The sequence below is a fragment of the Ricinus communis genome, chromosome 10 (genome assembly GCF_019578655.1).
Source record: "Ricinus communis isolate WT05 ecotype wild-type chromosome 10, ASM1957865v1, whole genome shotgun sequence".
Taxonomy (NCBI): domain Eukaryota; kingdom Viridiplantae; phylum Streptophyta; class Magnoliopsida; order Malpighiales; family Euphorbiaceae; genus Ricinus; species Ricinus communis.
Window position 1 is genome coordinate 18228996 of NC_063265.1, and position 20787 is coordinate 18249782.

Sequence of the window (20787 nt, forward strand, 5' to 3'; positions counted from 1 at the left end):
TCTGTAAGTAGAGAGTGAATACAAGTTGTTAAGTAGATTACTTATCACCACCTCCAATATGTTTTTACAATAAAACCACAAAGATGCACACTTAATAAAGAGAAATCAATTCTGAAAGGAAGTTTTACGACTGTACGAGCTATAATATAAGTTAAATAAAGAAAAACAATTATAAGTTAAATAAAGAAAAACAAATTACTTTCTCTTTCTCATGTGGTATAGACGCGACTTTAAAATTTCAGAGCGGTTACTATTTCTGCTTTTAAAATAATGAGCCTCTTTATACTTAACGACATTTTATATACTGGTAGCATTAGGGATTAATTTGATCTTTTATAAAAATTAATAAGTTTAATTAGATAAAAAAAATTAATTGGAGTTTTCTAATAAATTTAAAGATAATTTTACATTTTTGCCTATATTTATTTATTCTAACTTATTTCCTTGGATCGGACAAAGTGAAAGTAAAAGGCACGCCAAGGATTTTAAACCTGTTTCTTTTATTAAAAAAATAATAATAATAATAATAATTTCTTGAAAGGATGAGGACATTTTGGCCCTTGAATAAGCAAAACAGTGACGACAGAATGTTTTCGTTCTTTCTTCTTCTATAACAAAAAAAAAAAAGACAAAAAGGCCCTCCTTCATTGCAAGAAGTTCGGTTACAGTTGTACCATCTACTCCCATAACCAGCGACCCAAAACACCTCGTCCTGCAAATCCTCCCGCCTATGTTCAGGCGTGTGTCGTTTTCTCCTGTTCTGCCGTTTTAGTCATTTTTTTTTTCTTAATAATACCAAATTAACAGATACATGTCTTCATCCATAATATAATTTTTTATGTAAATAATTAATTCTTACAAAAAGTGCCAATACTTACTATGGAACTTGAGTGCTTCCATATAATATTGTGTTTTTTTCACGATAAATAGACATCTACTTTCACTTTTACATTTTATCTCGACCATATTGGGTTTTTATTTTATTTTATATCATTTATTAAACAGTATAATTTTTTTAAAATTTAATAACAAAATTTTAATATTTTATTATTTTATTTTATATTTTGTCCTCATACGACATTTTGTAGTCATACAATTATAAATTTTTCTTAACACTTTTAACTCTGCATTTTGTTATTATTTTTTTTTAAGATACCATAACTGAATTTCTTATACCAATCCATAAAAACTAATGAGGCTGCTAAATATTAACCAAGGCGATCTGCACTTCTTTTTTTCTTTGTTAGTATTTAAACCTTGAAGAGCAAGTAAGAAAGTAAAATATTGCACTTTAAACCTAACATTAATTGGTAAGAATTTCTGCTCTTAAAAAGTAGGTGTTAAGTTTAAGTTATCAGTTTTACATTAAGTGAGGTTTTTTTTAAGTCCGTTGTCGAATCCCAGAGCTCGACCCTAGAATTTATAATAATTTTAAAAGAGTTTTTAATTTTACAATGAAACTAATAAAATACATTATTTTTTGTTACGTAACTTACAACTTATTACAAGATTGAGATTGTGTGGATAAATAACTTAAATTGGTGGTAAAAGTGAGGCTACATAAAAGAGTGGAGTTTCAAGTTCCATTGATTAAAAAATAAAATGATTACCTTTAATTTAATAAAAGAAAACACCAAATTTCATGTATTTTTATGTGTTTGTCTATGTATAGAACCAACCAAGAAATGAGTGGTCATAACAAAAAATTTCCTTTTGAAATATTATTTTCTTTCATTATTACGGTTTAAGAAAAAGTACTTATTTTTTCTTATTTAATAATTTATTGTTAAATAAGATATTCGATAGATATTTCGAGATTAGGATAATTAAAAGTAAAAATAAAAAAAAATATTGTACCTATACTCGCCTCAATATTTCATAAAACTTTTATTAAAGAAAATTATATTGTTATTATTTTTTACATTCAATCACATTAATATCTTTTTAATTCTTGTTTGTTTTCTTTAAGAAACAATATAAATATTCCATTAATGAAGATTAATAAATACATCTAAATATGAAAAATAAAAATAAATATTAAATATAAAAAATACATATATAAATAAATTTATTTCTAATAATTTATTAATTGTATTGACGGAGCAACCTCTGCATAGCACTAAATAAATTTTTAATTACAATGCAAATTCTATATTACAATACATTAGTGGCACTCAAAACCGAAATAGATTTGATTAATTGGTGATTAAACTAATAATCTGATCCCAACTGTCTAAATAGTTTTTGCATATGTACGTAGAGGCAGTGTCTCATCTCTTCTCTTATATCTCAATTCTCTCTCTGCATTCCAATGTGTTCATCCACAGTGGGTGGGCCGGTAAGAAATGTGAAGGCCCATAAAGAAAAAAGATAATTTTTTATGTATATAAAATTTTGTCCCATATGGTGATGATGTTGCCATGTTTCTCTTGTTTGTAGGGAGGTTTGTGTTGTCATTTTGTCGAAAGTCGGTCCAAATTTTTCAATTCAAAATAATAATAAAAACTGTCACGATTGGAATGTTAAATAGCCTCATAAATCAGATTTTTTAAGTAATCTGAACCATTAAATTTATAATAAATGATTGAGATTTATTATCTAAGAGATATCTATTATTTAAATAACAGTCTTTGTATAAAAGTCTTTAAGGCCATCATTATCCAATTCCAAATGCCCTTTTCATATAATTAAGAAATATTTCTTCTTTAATTGTTCAATATAACTCCTATTCTTTATTTCTTCTTTTAAATAAAAGATTTTGAAATATTGATGTCTTAGCTGTATAATAAAACTAGTTTAAAACCTTCGTTCGTGGAATTTAATTAAATATTTTATAGTGAATTTTTATATATTTTATTTATAAATTAATATTACATTCATATTTTATGCTTAAATTTATTGTATTTTATATAATAATTATATTAATCATTTTTGTTTAAATTATTATATTTTTAACATAAATTATATAATTAATAGAGCATATATGTTAAGTATTTTATATTGATATTTATTTATATGTCAAAAATATAAATATAATAATTATTCTAACATATATAAAGTAGACGTTGTGGCAATGGCAATGAGCTGGTATGTTCCAATTCATAGTTGTTCCAACTAATTTTTAGAAAATAAAAAATTAATTGAAATAAATTATTTTATTTTACGAGTTAAAATTGGAACAGTTCAATTCTAACTGAAGAAAAATTGATCTTAAACCGTTTCATATGATTTCGACCCGATTTCAGTCTGTTTTAACCAATCCGGTTTTATTTACCCAATTCATATATTATTAACTTGAATATTGAAAACTAAAATAAATAATTTGAGAATCTATGAAATGTAAAAAAAAAAAATCATACTTAAGTTCTAATTTTATTGACAATATAAAATAAGTATGAACAAATACAATTAATTATTTATTACTAATTAAGTTTTAGTAATATAAAATAAAATAAAAATAAAAAATAATATTGAAGTATAAAAACATAGAGAAAAAAAAAATTGATGCGGTTTAAAAAAACTTAAATATCTTTAATATTTTCTTATTAAAATAAAAAAATTCTTCTTTAGGATATATAATGTTTAAACTTTTTCTATAATTAATAAATAAAAAATTATTAAAAAAGAAAAAATAAAAGCTATAAATGAATGTAAATTTTAAATTTGAATGAAGCAAGAATAAAAATAATTAAACTATAGGAAAAAATACAAAATTCATTAATCAACTCAAATTAGTAAATAAAATATAAATATAAATATATAAAATAAATAATTAAGTTTAAAGTAGAATTTTATAATATTTCGTATTTTAGTAATGCTAAATGACAAGCTAAGGTTACACTATTCTCTTTATTTCAGCTTCAATATATATATATAATATTAGATGAAATTAGACGTAGAATGAAGTGATTTAAAAACTAAATGCATAAAAGATGCTTTGGAAACGATTTTTTGTCATTATGCGTAAAACCAAGAGAATTTTAATAATTTTTGACAAAAAAAAAATTGAAAAAAGCTGAGAAATAAAAAAATATGTATATATTTTTGTCTATTTAAAATATGCACACGGCTCTACCAAACTGGATTCTGAGCAGTAGTTTAATCTCTGGCTGCTAGACAAAAACCTTGTCTCTTTTGCCTCAGCATATGCTGAATGTCATAACCACATCTTCCTAATTCCTCAGGCTCCCACCAGTTTATTATGTGTCCCATAACAGATTCCAGACTTGGATCTTCAACATATAATATGGCCACATCATGTCTCATGTATGTTCCATCTCATTTTCTCAGGATACATGAACATCCTGGCACAGTCCTCTTTTGAGAAAAACAAAAAAATAGTTCACAGATGGTTGCTTTCAGTGCAGCCATATCAAGATCTTATGGACCCATGATCATGTTATTTTCTATGTTACATATGCAAAATATCAGTATTTCTTGTGTGAATTATATAAACTTACTGCAATCTCATGGAGGGAAAGTGTGACAAATCCTTGAAGGGTTCAGGAAAAAGAAGGAACGTGCAGCTTTTCATCTGCTATCTTCTGGAGAAATTTCCCAGAATCGGCAACTAAAGTCTAAAGCTGAATCGGCATCAGAACCATCATCAGTTAGTCATCAGCAAGAAGATTGACAAATGCAGATGTCTTTGTACCACATAATCTTTAGCATAGGCCCCCTGGTTGAGTCCAGTACAAGCATAAGAATGGCACGGATTAAGATCTTTTCATTTTCAATTTAATTATGACTTATGAGTTTAAATTTCAAATTATTTAACTAATTTTTACATCGCAAATTCAATAATTAAGATTATTTAAACATGACCTATCATGTTAATAACAAATGACAGAAATTCCTCTATCAAAAATTGAATTAATTAAAATGGGAATAATAGAAGATGAGTAAAATGTGCAGGCTATTAATCTTTTTCTTTTCCAGTTTTTAGTAACTTAAGTTCTATCTTTATTTTATTTATATTCAGTAACTTAAATACAACCTCTGTTTCGGGAGGAAGTCAACCCCAAACTACAAACTAAATTTTCTTTTCTTGTTAAGCAGGAATATTCTAAGGATAATACTATATAACAACCAAACATATAAAATTTCTTACATAGATGTTAAGCAGGAAATCCTTTTTTTTTTTTTTTCTTTTTAAAAAAAAAAATAAAACTGCTAAGATAAAGAAAACCAGTCATGTTCATGATGATGCTAAAATGTGAAGAGAAAGAATATACAAATCCAACTAAAATATTCATTCATGGTATAATTTATTGTGTCTTTTCTTTAATTGAGCTCATTCCAACTACAATTGTTGATCCACTATATAAATTCTTCTCTATGTGGCCCTAATATAAGAATATATAGAAATCATGGAGGCCGGGTGTACAAAAACTGCAGCTGAAAGAGATGATAGTACCAACCAGAACATAAGAAGAGAGCCATCTAGTAAAACAATCTTGTCCACCAGCCATTAGCTACGTGCATCAGAGATAGATGCTGCTGCTGCAACCTTAGATGGAAGCTGCCATAAGCATAAGATTCAGGATAAGAATTAAAAAGAGTTGCCAGCATTCAAACCCAAACGTTCAGGAAAATAACAATTTTGTATTTTAATTCAAAGATCCACTGTGTTCTCAACTTCTCATGCATCTTTCATCTGCTGCCTTCTCAGGAAATACCAAATCAGCAACCGGAGCTACTTTTTTAGAACCATTATTGCTTTCAGACTCTCAATACACAAGTTACTCCATCCACAGGATGGATAAAACAAATATCCTTTCCCATGAGATTTCAATATAGCCCTTGCTTGTATTACCAGGCATACGAAAAGATTCAAGTGCTTCCACACAAAAAGTTGATGCCAATATTTTGCAGATAGTGAGGACAACATCAGACGCCTTCGGTTGAGGTTACTGTGCTGAAAGACATCTGAAACCTACTGACAGACTTTCCTCTCCCTCACCCAAGCTCTCACTCTAGTTTGATTCCAGTAGTAGGATTGCAGAAATTCCAACTGGAGTAACTCGAACAAGTATTTCAATTAGATGAACTTAGAATTGCAATATCCTACCTGGCTAAATCACTGCCAGGCAAGAACCCCTTGCTTTATCTACACTACTGTTTCAAGGGGGTATGCAGTGGTTATTCATTTTTCTTCAGCCAGTATTCAGAAATTTGATTGATATCAGCTGCATAAAGCAGGTGCAACTTTATTATTTAAAATGGCAAGCCTCCCAAAATTGCAATTATCCCAATTCAGTAAAAATCTGATATGGACTATTTTCTGCTCAATCACTGCAAATAGATATGTATTAATTAGCAAGCTCCTAAAATTGCTTTTTCATATAAAATTACAATGATTGTCAAACACATTTAATCCCTTCCCGATCTCATGCTAGAATATTAAAACTTAGTAAAAAGGTTCTCCTAAAAGCCTATCAATTGTTAATTCCTTAGGAAATCTTCTGAACGGATACTCTTCATTCAACAAGTTTCTCTTCTAGCTAATTGTTAATTGGTGCCATTGGAACCAGAAATGCCTATAAGTTCCTTAAAAGTTAGGTTCCATTCTCTTCTCAAACACACAAATTACCATCTGAAAGTCGGTCTTGCATCTTATCTTGGACGCAATTACCTTTATCTTTTGAATGCAATGTGTGCATTTCATAATAAAATGCCAACAGCGTTGTTATGGCAACAATTTTGCTCCAGCACAAAAGGGGTGTACACTTGGTGATCCACGAGACGAGCAAAACCAGGTTGCCAACATCCATCATCGGAGACTCATCTACCCAAAACTTATGCAAGAATCTAAACATGTAGTTGAACCCTCAAAAAGAAAACCTTGCAAAAGTGCATCAGTACTTTCCATAGCCCTAGCAAACCTCAACTTCTGATAAAAGCAGCAAGACATTCAACAAGCCATTTTAAGTCAAATCTCTAACTAAGCATAGTTTAAAGAATTCTTCCAGCAATCATAAATCATTAAAATCTGTACATTGACAATAAGCCCTTGCAGTATAACAATAAACTCGCTACATGATCAGAGAGTTGATACATAACAGAATTAATCATATGTATTATCCTAATATAATAGACATCATAGTTATAAAGGCCATATCTGCAACTATAGGAACCCAAATATTAAAATGACATTAAAATGAAATAGGACAAATGAAGTGCAGGCAAATTGAACATAAAGGGGTTTTCATATCTTGATAGGACACAAATTTTCTGTCATTTTATCAAACTTTCATATTCGACAAAGATTTTGGTCATTTAGATAAAAGACATGAGTGCCATGACAATCAGCTTAAAAGAGACTGCAACACATGGACTTAAACGAAACAGCAACATAATCCCAGAATTCATTAATTCAAATTTCATTAGTGAGATAAAGACAATCTGATAAAATTCTACAATTCGTAGAAAGTATGGAAATAACTCATATCCCAAAACCAAAAACTGCTCGTATCTTATGGAGAATAAGATCCCGCCATCCCCTCTCAGTGTTCTCCACCACGGTTGCATTCCCATATCTACAGCAGCATACGAACACAAAAGTAGTCAATATACAGTGCCACAAACAACATTAGTTACGAAATGTAGATTATTTTGAAGTAGAAACAAACCTGTCTTCCTCAGGGATGTCAGTGTGCAACAGCTTAACCACCGTAAGCCCAGGTTCAGGCTCATCAAGAGTAAGCCTTACCTGCAACAATCATTTCAAATCCATTCAGTTAAGCACTCTTAAAAATTGTAAATAGAACCATACACATTGCATAAGCTTATCCAAGCAATAGTCATAATTAGTTCATTAACTCTCACATTTTTTTAAAACTATCCAATGCATCATCAAAAGGATGGAAATAAAAAACAACTTACCGTAGAAACAACCCCATCAGGCCAGCTCCCAAATCTCCATTTCTGCACAATCAGCTTACCCTCCTGCAGCTCAACATTAGTCCCAGTGACAGACCCATCAAAAATGCTAAACTCACCACCAACCTCTTTACTAATCCTCGCGTTACTCTGCGTAAAGCCTTTCCATCTATTCTCATCCATTAATATCTCAAACATATCAATAGCTCTACAACTAAACTTCTCCGACAAACTTATCGTCTTAAACCCTTTCTTGCTTTCATTCTTCACCTCCTTCTCCTTCTTCTCCACCACTGAAGCACCACTGATTGCCTCCTCCTTCACTGCTGCGACGGCAGATTGCCCTTTAGGCACAACTTTCTTATTTTCCAATTCATCTCTAGCAGGCCCACCCTTGGCCATACTTTGAACATAAACCCTAACTTTTTCCTCAATAATCTTTTTCCCTTTGGCCACCATTGCATCCTTCAATCTTTTCCCAATTGGGCCCTCATCTTTAACAAGAACCCTAATTTCAGGATCTTCGTCAGCATTCTCATCCGAAATATAAGGAATCTCCACAGATCCTTCAGCTTTAAGTAAAGATTTCCCATCAGAATCTTTGGCCTCACCTTCCCAAGAAAGCGAAACACTTAATTCATACCCAGGAATGATTTTCCCTTTGCGAACATTAACATAGGCTTCGCCTTCCACTTTTTCAACTTTCTTGATTTTGATAAAGAGATTACCTTCACCATCAAGAACTACAAGATTCGAAAGAAGTTTGGAAAGCAGGTTTCTCGACCATTCTAAACAGTTGGTTTCTGCCCAGTGCCAATTGTGTACATTTGCTCCATCTGGTCTTTCTTCTACGATCCAACGCTTGTCTCCTTCTCCATATTTTGCCATTGTTAATATTGGAAACTAAAAAACAGTGAACTCCTGAACGGGAGATATTGGAGCTTTGAGATTATGTGGAGAATGTAGTTGGAGTGGGAGAGAAAGGGAAGGGAAATGTAGTCAAGAAAAAGAGAAGAAGCTCGAGTCTGGAGGGTTCTGCTTAAAGTTAGAAGAAGGGTCTAGAATTATGATTTTTTTTTTTTTTTTGGCTTTTTAAATTATAATTTCAACAATTTGCAGAGGTCCAAATCCAACAATTGGGGGTGGTGGTGATTCTTGGAAGGATCTAGAATTCAGCTGTGTTTATTAGGGTTTTGTCCCGTAACCAAGAGAGTCAGTCGAGCTTATGCTTAGCCGAGTCAAATTCTTTGATGCGAAAGGTCCTAACTAAGACACAGGAAATTCATTTCAGACTTTAGGGTAGATAATTTAGCTGGGCTGTTCCGGCCCATGTTACGTACAACCTATTTTAGGAATTGTTAGACCATAATACATTATGTCCAAACTCCAATACATGTGTGAATTGGGTTACATTTTATAAATATTACTTTTATTTTTACCATGTTCATCTCTTTATTTTCTTATTTTTTTATTAATAAATTTTATTATATTTTAATTTTAATTTATATTTCAGTGTATTTTTTATATTTTTTATTGCAACACTAAGCCTTTTTTAGTAATATGCTAGTGATTTTATAATAAAATATTAATAATATTAAAATAAAATTTTATATGTGTCAAATTTTATTAATGATTCAATTTTTTTATGAAATACAATTATATTTTACTATCTATTTTTATTTTAAGTTATGTGATGTTTATTTTACAAAATTTAAATTTAAATTATTTTTATTATTATACAATAATATTTTAATTTTTAAAATTTAATAATCATAATGAAACATTGAACTTAACAATTTTATATTAATAATTATAAATTATAAAATATAATCATAAATTAAGAATACAAATTTAATATAAATTTATCAGTAAAAACTATAAACATCAATTATAAAACTATATGTTTATAGATTAACAAGTTCATAAACTATAAATTTATTACATGTATATTTAATGTTCAAATATAATAGTCCATAAATTCATAAAAAAATACAGGTCTATAAATTAAAAAGAAAAAATTCATAATTTATAAATTATAGGCTTATAACAAGTACATTTGATATTTATAAATTATAGTTTAAAAATTTAAAATTTAAAAATAAATTCATATATTAACTTATGAATTTATAGTTCATAAATAATGAGTTTATATATTATATTTGATTAACTTAAAAGTAAATACTTAATGATTTTTGTTGCTTATAACTATATTTAGCAGTAAATTTTCAATAAACTTATGTACTACCAATAAACTTATATACTACCAATGAATCTACAATTTATATTTAATGAACCGATGACTGGTCAAATATGAAAAAGAAAAACTAAAAGTTCATAACTTATAAATTATAAGTTCATCACACGTACACTTGAAATTCATAAATTATAGTTTAGAAATTTATAATTTAAAAAACAAATTCATATGTTAACATAGGAATTTACAGTTTACAAATTATTAGTTTATACTTTATATTTGATGAATCTATAAATAACATTTAATGATCTTATTGCTTATAACTATATTTAACAATAAATTTTTAATAAACCTATACTATATGACTAATGAACCTACAATTTATGTTTGATGAACTTAATAACTTATCAAATATGAATATGTATGATAGTGCAAATACAATATTATCATATAAAAATAAATACGATTTTTTATAAAAAAATAAAATTATCTTTAGAAAGGCATTCGAAAAATCTACTCATAAAATGTTAAAATTTGTATACAAGAATCTTGTTAAAAAATCTTATGCAAAAAAAAAAATTCTTTATTTTTATATTAATATTTATGATGCTAAAATTATTATTATTATTATTATTATTATTATTATTATAAGAATTAAATAAATACAAAAACTCAATCATTATGTAAATTTTTAGAGAGATTAGAATTAAACAAATAGAAAAATTTAACCATTAATGTAATATTTTTCTTTGGAAAATTAAATATTATTTTCAATTATTTTTTGAATACTACAAAATAAAATAAAAATAAAATAATTTTAATTGCAAGTGTTACAAATAAAATAAAATAACAAAAAAATTACTTACAAATCATACATATCTTATATTTATGATTTGGTACTCAATGATGTTGCATATGCTTACAAAACTATAGATAAAGCAATAAAATAATCAAATAGAAAAAAGAAATTATACACGTGTAATATCAATGAAACTCATGCATTTTAGACACATGACTATGATGCCCAGGATATAATTTACCAGATTTCAGAGACAATTTCATCCTGCACAACTTTTAATTTATTTTTATGATTTTTTTAATTTTATTTTTACAAATTTTTTATTTACATATATTTTTTGAAAAAATATAAAAAAATATTAAAACTATACATAAAAGATATCAAAATCGGCTTACTTCATTACCAAATCAACCGAGTAAGATAAATCTACCATTTTTATTTTATATGTTTTATATTTTATATACATCAATTGAAAGATGGATATGTTTTCTTCTAGCAGCTATTGTGATAGCTAACAACGAAAAAGTCTGTTTTAAAAACATACCACAATATATAAATATGTTAAAATATAGTTAAAATTATATAAAAATGATATTTGAAAATGCCAATTTAATAATTTATGTTTATCAATAAGAAAGTAGATAGAATGAATATTGATATTGTCATTGATTTTATTAAGAAAAATAAATTTAAAATAATTATAATACAATTTTCTTTATATATATATATATATATATATAAATAAAAACTTTCAAATTTTAAGTTGTAAAAGAAAAAAGTGTATTTATAATATTTTACAACCGATTTCTCTCATATTTCCTTAAAAAAATAAATCCTAAATCTTAACACGATGCAGTTCAACGTTAGCCCTAATATTTTATGAACTTAGAAATTAGGTTCAGGTCTAACCAGGCCTGCCAAATTCAATTGGAGCTGAACAGACCTTTGAACAGGCACGATGACTATAAATTTTTTAATATTATATTAGTTAAAATTATTTTTCCAATTAGACAATAATTTGGATTCTACATATAATATTTTATATAATATTTTTAATATTTTTATTAATTAATAATTATATAATAATTTTTAATTCTAAAAATAATATTTTTAATTAAATTTATAGTGTGAATTTATATAATGCTAGATATCAATTAATAGATACTTTTAGAATGAATTTTATATTAGTATATTAATAAATCCTACTTTTAGAATAAATATAAAAAATTATAATATTTGATTTATTATTATTTCTAAATATATCAATAATCATAAAATAAAAGATTATTAAATCTATTTATAAATTTAATTTATATTATTATTTATAATCAAAATAATTATAATCTATGATCTATATATATATATATATATATATATATATATATATATATATTAATATCCGAGCTCTAAATTTTTTGACATGCATGCTTTATTTTTGTATATAAAATATTTATTTTGAATATATACTTAACTTTGATATATGAAATTCAAATTTATGTATAATTTTATAGTTTTTTTATTATTAATTTATAATTTACATTCCTAACTAAACACTGACTCTAATACTAAAAAACTAGCATATTAATTATATTCTAATATTACATTAACTAATAAATAGTTTTCTATCAGATAATGATACTGATTCTATCATAAAAAGTAGCATATTAATTATATTAATAAATTAATTTTATAATTAGATAATAATTTTAATTCTACAAAATAATATTTTAAATATTATATTTAATAATAAGATAATTTTTTAATTATGTAATAACTTTTAATCCTTAAAAATAGTACTATCAATTATATTGAAATGTTAATTTATGTAATATTGACCTCTTAAATAATATAAATAAAAGAGGAATTGATTTGTAGCTCAGATTTATATTTATTATATTCTAATTTAATATAAAAATCTTTCTCTGTACCGTTTCAAAAAAAGTTGACAAGCTGAATAGATATATAAACGACATTTTTTCTTTTCTACCACTTCGACATATATAAAAAAAAAATATTGTGACATTTCATTTTTTACAGCATTGTAACACCCGGAATTTTTTTTATATATTTAATAATGAGTTTTTATTTAAGTTAATTTTAGCTTTATTTTTATTCGGTTTAATTGGAATGATTTAAATACAAATTTTGAATGTTCATGTTAGATAAATAAATGAGTTATTTTCCATATCCAATTAGTTTGATTTTTAAGGAGTAATTAAGTAAACTATTTGAGAAATGATTATATTTTGGTTATTCAAATTTTTTTCCAAATGCAAATTTATATAAGTAAAATTATATATTGGAAAATTATGGTAGAATTGTAAAGGATGTTTATAAAAGAATTTTGGGAAAATTGGTATTATAATTGATTAGTAGTATTAAATTTTAAGTTGGAAATTGATTATTTAATTTAATTGTGTGTTAGGACTAAATTGGAAATTTATTTTGGAATAAGGATTGAAAGTATAATGTTATTTTTATGGGGTTTTAATGGAAATTTGTGAGCTTGGTATTTTTTGTAAATAAATATGTCGGTCAGGGGTATTTTTGTAATTGTGTATTTTCAATAATTCGGATTTGGCCCAAATTAATTAGTTAAGGGCTTAATTGAAAGGCAAAAAGAAAGTTCGGGGTTGTAAGTAATTAAGAAAGTTGAGGGACCAAATTGTAATAAGGAAAAGTTCGGGGGCCTAATACTCGATATTGAAAGGAAAGAAAACCCAAAGAAGAAGAGAGGAGAGAGTCGAAGAGGGCGTGCATCGCATCGCGGCGAGCTACAGCATCCGGGAGGAGCTTTGAAGGCGGGGGTGGGCCGATTGGCGATCGGGCGTCAGCGCAATAATGACGCCTTGGCGGAATGAATGAACGACGCGGTATGCGAATCGTGTGGCGGCCAGCTGTCACCTTTCCGCCTCCGGCCTTCCGACGATCTCGGCGATAAGCTCCTCGCAGAGAGCTTCCTTTTGTGCATGTATATGCGGGCCGGTTTTGGTGGTACGGGAGGAGAGTTATGGCGGTATGGTGGCAGCCCGGTTTTTCCCATTCCGGCCGCGGAGGACGGACGGAGACGTATCCCGACTCTCCTCATCTCGAGCTTTGAAATGGCAACTTGGTTTTGTGGCGATCGGGCTTCGTTTACCGTCGGCCGGTTGAGATCGTCCGCAAATTCTCCGGATGATCGGGTGTCGGATCGAAAAATCGAGCGGGGATCGGTGCGTCGTGTGGTCCGATGGTGTGATCGTCGATCGGACTCGTGGCCGGCGAGCAACATCTGGTAATTTTCTGGCGGTTGATTTTAGAAATCCTTTGATTTTAAATTTCATCTATTGGGTTATATTGAGTATTTGATGATATTTGTGAGTCAAAAATAATTGTCGGTTGTCTTGCCATAGTCAGGCCGGTCGAAAATAGTGAAGTTTGGGGACCCGGGACTCCAGTTGTTTAAATTGTTGGATATTTAGAGTGTTTTTGGCGTCTGGACCCGTTACTGGGGTAATGTTCGTGTTGTAGGGAGGTTCACTGAATTTCGTAGTTCTGAGTCGAGATTCTTATAGGAGGCTAGACTAGGATTAAAGATCGATTGTTTCAGCGTTTTGATAAATTGTTTTCCGTGACTAGATTGTCCGTTTGTTCTGTGGCTAAGGGAAAGAGGCGAGCTGCTAGCTCGCAGCACAGACGGTCATTTTGCATGGGTCGATAAATATCTATTTAATCTTAATGATTATTATTTCGATTATTAATATTTTGAAATAATATAAATATTATTATTAGTATGTTATAATAAGATAAACGTTATTATTTTTCCCTCACAAGATTACGCGTTGTTTTACCTTAAATCTTTAATCTTTATTTCCGATATGTGTTGGTTGAGTTCATCGGATAATGATATTTATTATATGTGATGATTGCGAATTGGGAAACGTGGCTTGTAGAACATGCTTTGATGGATTGTGAATGGTGCCGGTAATGATCATGGACATGTAATAAGATATTTATGGGTTTGCCACAGTCGAGCATGGCTGCATTGCTCTCTGGGCACTTAGGCTTATTTGGAATTCAATTGTTCGGGTGAGGTAAGGTCCACAGTCGAGCATTGCTCTCTGGCGCCAGTCTTATTGGATTAAGAGAGCCAAAATGGGTATTTAGAATTTGGGGTTAGGGTTCTCTTGAGCCACTCGTCCGTCCTAAAGTAGAAATATATTTTTATTTATTTATTTATTTATTTATTATGGTATGATTATAATATGGTTTGTATTTACGTGCATGGTTGATATATTGATTCGAATGATTAATATTTTACGTGAAGAAAGTAATAGGGTATGATTATGGTATGATTGGTATTTATGTGCATGGTTTGATATACTGATTTGAATAATCTATGTTTTCCGAGAAGAATGCAATAGTCCCCAGTTATTTGATTTTAACTCACGGTTTCTTATATTATTCGATTCGGGGTAAGTATTCTTATTCAAGCAGGATTTGTTTGGTATGGTACTCCCGGTAGATGTATCAATTGTAAATTTTCGAGTTTTAGTCTAGCCCTAGTTTTTCAAGTAAGTCAAGTATTTATGTAGAATGTAATTTAAGATAAATTGTGGCTTTAATAATATTAATTTGAGATGAGATTTGTTTAAGTCGGTGAGTGTCGGGCTTACTACGGGTTTGGTGGCCTTCGCCTATCCATTCCTGTAGAGTCAGACCAGGGTGGTCGTGACAAGCATTCTCAAACTATTTATTTTTTATATATCGTAATGGACAATTTCAAGATTTCGAGTAAAGAAGAACAGTTACAAGAGGTTTTTCAAACCAGAAAAAAAATTCTAATTCATTACAATTTAGTTGATTCTTTTATAATGTAGAAAAATTATAAAATTATAAAATTATACATAGCACGATAATTTTTCTATATTTTATAATATTTATATTTTTCATATTCTTCATATGTAACCAATCCGTATTGGTTTTTTTCAATAAAAAATTCTTTTCAATTTCAATTTTAACAACAATTATGAGTATATGTAAATCCTAGTAAATAAAATTTTACGCGGATATCTATCTTATCCATCTATGATTTCTATAGGAACTGTCACTATATCGATTCGAGGCGTTCCCAAGGCATTATTGGAATGGGCCACCGAATCTAGAATCTCGTAGAAGCGACTATTCTAACCTAATCAAATTGAAATCTGGACTCAATCCAAAGCACTGAATCATAATTAACCTTAACCAAATATTTAATTTGGTCTGCCATCATAATTAGGCAAGACTTGAATTTACATAAAATTACAAACTGATAAGTCTAAAATTTCTACTGCGGAGAATCAAATTAACATACCAATGAATTCAGTTACATCTAACCTGAGGATAAAGGAGTCGGGCTGCTAGAGAAAAGAACTGCAGAAAACTAACCACACTTAAAAAAATAGTGAAATTGAGACTGTGATTCTCGAGAGTGAGTTAAAATCTTATATCCCAAAATGAATATAAATACTTCAATAAAATATTTATTTAATTAAAATAAAATATGTGTCATGCTATGCTTTTGTAAAATAAAATAAAATTTATTTTATACTAGGGAGGTACTGAGTAGAACCAGCTCCATTGTCTTCTGATCTCGACTCTCTTATTCCAATGAACTAAACTAGCTTAGAAATGGCTCAACCGAGTCCTTAAGTCCGGTCCTATCACTAACAGTCCTTAGCTTTTCGACTCTCTTACTCCAATAAAAGAGCTGGCCCGGTCCTTAAGTCAGTGGTCACTAAGTTCAAGGATCTTTACTCTGGCAAACTCACTCTACTCAGCCCAGAGAGCAATGCTTGACCAGGGCAAGGCCTAAGTTTACCTTTTTATTTCCCTGATTCCTATTGTCGGGTATCTAATGTAACCCATCGTGGTGAAAGATGTTCTAGTCTAGTCCTCTCATTCCAGAGAGGTACAAACGTAATCAATAAAATTATAATACAGAAGATGAAACATATATAAATAGTGATTATATAATAATTAAATTATTAAATCATGTAATCAGAACTATTTTGTAAAATCTTGGCATATGGCACATGTAAACAGATATATGATTTTAACTTACTATTCTGACGATCACCTAACTGCCTCCTCGATACTTTTGGGCGAGCCAAGACACGATTATCTAATCATGGAAAATAATTTAATCAATGTGATGAAACATTTGACAATTAACCCTGGGCCTAGACTCCTAGGACTGACTGTCTAAAAATTTTGACTCGGGTAAATTCTACCGAAAATTTGGCAGAACATCCCTTAAACACGGATGTCAAACCCCCCGTATAATGGGTGCAGGACCTGCCAGAAAACACTTCAAATTTTCAACAATTTACTTAACGGGAGTCAGGCTACCACCACCATTATTTTCCGACTCATACATATACCAATACAAATTGAGCTCTCCGTCACCTCTCTTCGCCTTCAGCTCGGTAGCTTTTGGTGCCTCCTGCCATTTGGTGGATAGCCTTAAGGCAGCCGTGCCTCTCCTGGCTCTCTTTTCCTAGGCGTTCTCTCTCCTCTCTTTCTCTCGTCTTCTTCGCTTTTCTTCTCTATATCGACTTTTGGTCCCTCAACTTTTTTCTTTAACATTTAGTCCTTCAATTTTTTAATTACTAACAATTTCACCCTGTAAAATTTTCAATTAACCCTTAAAATTTTTTTTAGCTTTTCAATTAAGCCCCTAACTATTTAATTTGGGCCAAATTAAAATAATTGAAAATATAGAATTACTTATTTACCCTTGCTTTTAATTGTGAAATTACTAAAATACCCTTACTGACATATTTAATTACAAAATACCAACCATACAAATTTTCATTAAAACCTCATATTACTAATAAAGTTATACTTTCAACCCTTATTTCAAAATTAATTATCAATTTAATCATATCCCTTAATTGACTTAATTAATCAATTTGCTAACTACTTTTCAATTAAAATTAGCACCATTTGCTAATTAGAATTTGCCATTTCTCCAAAAATTATTTTATAAAAATATTCTTTACTAACTCTTCCATAATTATCAAATATAATACTTAATTCATATTTCCATATTGAGAAAAATTAAATGACCAAAAATATAATTTATTTTTCAAAGAATTTACTTAATTAATTTCTTAAAAACCATACTAATTAGATATAGAAAATATTCCCTTATTTTGTATAGCATTAAAATTCTATTTAAATCATCTGAATTAAATCATAAAATTAATTTAAATAAAAACTCATTATTAATTATTACTATTATTATTAAAAGAAAAATTTCGAGTATTACATGTACATTTCTATTCAATGAAAATAAAATATAAATTTTGATAGAGCATATGATATACGCTGTCCAAAATTCAATTGTAGTAAAAGGAGAGACAAATATATAGTATAGATAGCTATAATTATTAGATAGCTATAGTTATCCCCGCATATGTTTAATAAGCCTTCTTATGTTTGTTTCATATTCTAATACGCTTGGATACCAATAAAATAAATGAATTCGGGATTAAATCTTTAGATTAGAGAAAGAAAAAATAATCTGAAACAATATAGAGTTGATTTTTTTGATTTTTTAGCACTTGGCTTTTTCACAGATTTCATTGTTTAGTTTAAAAAAATTCGCATAAAAGAGAGATTTTTTTATATCTTTTCTTTAATCGAGTTTATATAATACGATTGAAGTGCATAACATTAAAAAAAATATATAAGAAGGTTGAAGTGCATAACATTAAAAAAAATATATAAGAAGGCTTATTAAACATATGCGGGCATAACTATAGCTATCTCATAATTATAGCTATTTATACTATATATATCTTCTACTAGCTTTACTGGACAATGCGCCACTTTGAAACACCACTTCCCATCCGGCTTGCATTGCATTGGCGCGGTTTCCCCGGCGGATCAAACTTCATATAAGATTCTTACTTAGCTTCCTTGTTCGTAAACAAAGCTGATTTGGAATTGTCTTTCATTTAGGGCATAACTTGTATCCATGTGCTTCATATTCTTTTAGAGTTCGCTCTAAGAAATATAGCCATCTCTAACCCCTTACGTCAATCCCACGAGCCTCTTATCCATTCTCAATCGATCACGACGACGAGGGAACAAGTTAAAATAGAAAAACTCATATTGGATTTAGGGATAATCAGGCTCGAATTAATGACTTCCACCACGTCAAGGTGACACTTTACTGTTGAGTTATATCCCTCCCATTACCCTCATCGAAGAGGCTAAATTTGGCTAAGGCAAATTTGGCCGAAGATCACTATTCTTGAACAATTTGGATTTGGACCTTTTTTCGCACTATTACGGATACAAAAATAATGGAAAAAATTAGATTCAATTGTCAACTGCTTTTATTGGAAATAGGATTGACTACGGCTTCTAGCCATCGCACATGGTTTCATAAAATGTATGATTTTATCGATCTAAATAAAACAGATTTTACATGAAGAAGATTTGGCTTAGTATATTCTATTCGATACGGGTAGGAGAAGACCACGACTCGGTATTCTTAAAAAAATAGAGAATTCAAAACTAAGTCAAGATGATATGGATCAAATCAAACTTTTTAATCAACTAATAAAACAAAGGCTAATAGATAAACCAAATGGCTATAGCTCAGTTAGGTAGAGCACCTCGTTTAACACATAAATTCAAATTTATGTATAATTTTATAATATTTTAAAACCAAGATCTAATTGATATCAATCCAGGATTCTAAAATATCCAATTTTTTGAATTTATAAAATATGTGATACATATTTTATAATGTCAATAATTTTTGGACAATTAGATTTATCATTTTCTATTATCTATTTTAATATAATAATATTTGATTTTAATATTTGATTTTATATTTAATATATTAATATAATGTTAAATTTATGAAATTTTTATTAAATAAGAATATGATTCTAACATCTAATATATATAAATTAGAATATAATTTATATAATAAATTAGAATTTAATTCTAATATATAAAATCAGAATATATAGAATAATATTCTAATAAAAGTATATAATATATAGAATAATATTCTAATAAAAAGTATATAATATATAGAATAATATTCTAATAAATATTATATAATAAATACTATATATTATAATAAAATATATAATATTAATATACTAAAATATATACTAATAAATATATATAATATTATAATAAAATAATAAATATATATTATATTATATTATATATTATAAAAAATAATTAATAATTATTATAAAATATAAAATATAAAACATAAAATTATAATAAAATATAATTATAATAAAATCATAATAAAACAGAGTTATATTAAAATAAAAATATTCAATTATATAATTATAATTATTTTTAGAATTATTTAATTTATTAATTTAATTATATTTTTAGAATTATTTAATTTGTAATTATTTAATATAATTGTAATTTTAATATTTAATAAATAATAAGAATTAAATAAAATATTATTATTTAAGTATATGTATTATACGTATATTTATTGTTTACATTTATATAGCTATAGTATTCTCGAGCTGATCATTTTTTATCCATCGTAATGGACCATTCCAATGTTTCGAGTAAAAAAGAATAGTTACAAGATGTTTTTCAAACGAGAAAAGATTTTCTTTTTCTATCAATATTTCTAACTTTAATTTTTTTGATTTCCATCGAGATAAAAAGTTTCATAAAGTGGTATATGTTTATAGCATGCTCGTTAAAGTGAAAATGGAACTCATTCTTTGTTTTTTCTTTCCATTCACTTGGATCTCTTCCGTTTCGTCGATTTTTTCCAGGTCCTCCTTTTCTTCCGAAAAAAGGAAAGAAGAAGGATCTTCTTCGGTGGATCCCTGTTTAGTTCCCTTCATTTCAGAAGTTGTTTCTATTTTTACATCTGTTTCTTGCT

At 28.2% G+C, this 20787-nt stretch overlaps 1 protein-coding gene across 1 annotated transcript; it reads right to left on the reverse strand.

Moving 5' to 3' along the window:
• Positions 1 to 7344: 7344 nt before the first annotated feature.
• On the reverse strand, positions 7345 to 9125 carry LOC8263222 (activator of 90 kDa heat shock protein ATPase homolog 1). Its single transcript, XM_002530316.4, has 3 exons — positions 7885 to 9125; positions 7632 to 7711; positions 7345 to 7538 (listed from the first exon to the last, which is right to left on the reverse strand). The coding sequence occupies exons 1-3, from the start codon at positions 8767 to 8769 to the stop codon at positions 7445 to 7447; spliced, it is 1059 nt and encodes a 352-aa protein (XP_002530362.1). The 5' UTR covers positions 8770 to 9125; the 3' UTR covers positions 7345 to 7444.
• Between the last annotated feature and the right edge of the window lie 11662 nt (positions 9126 to 20787).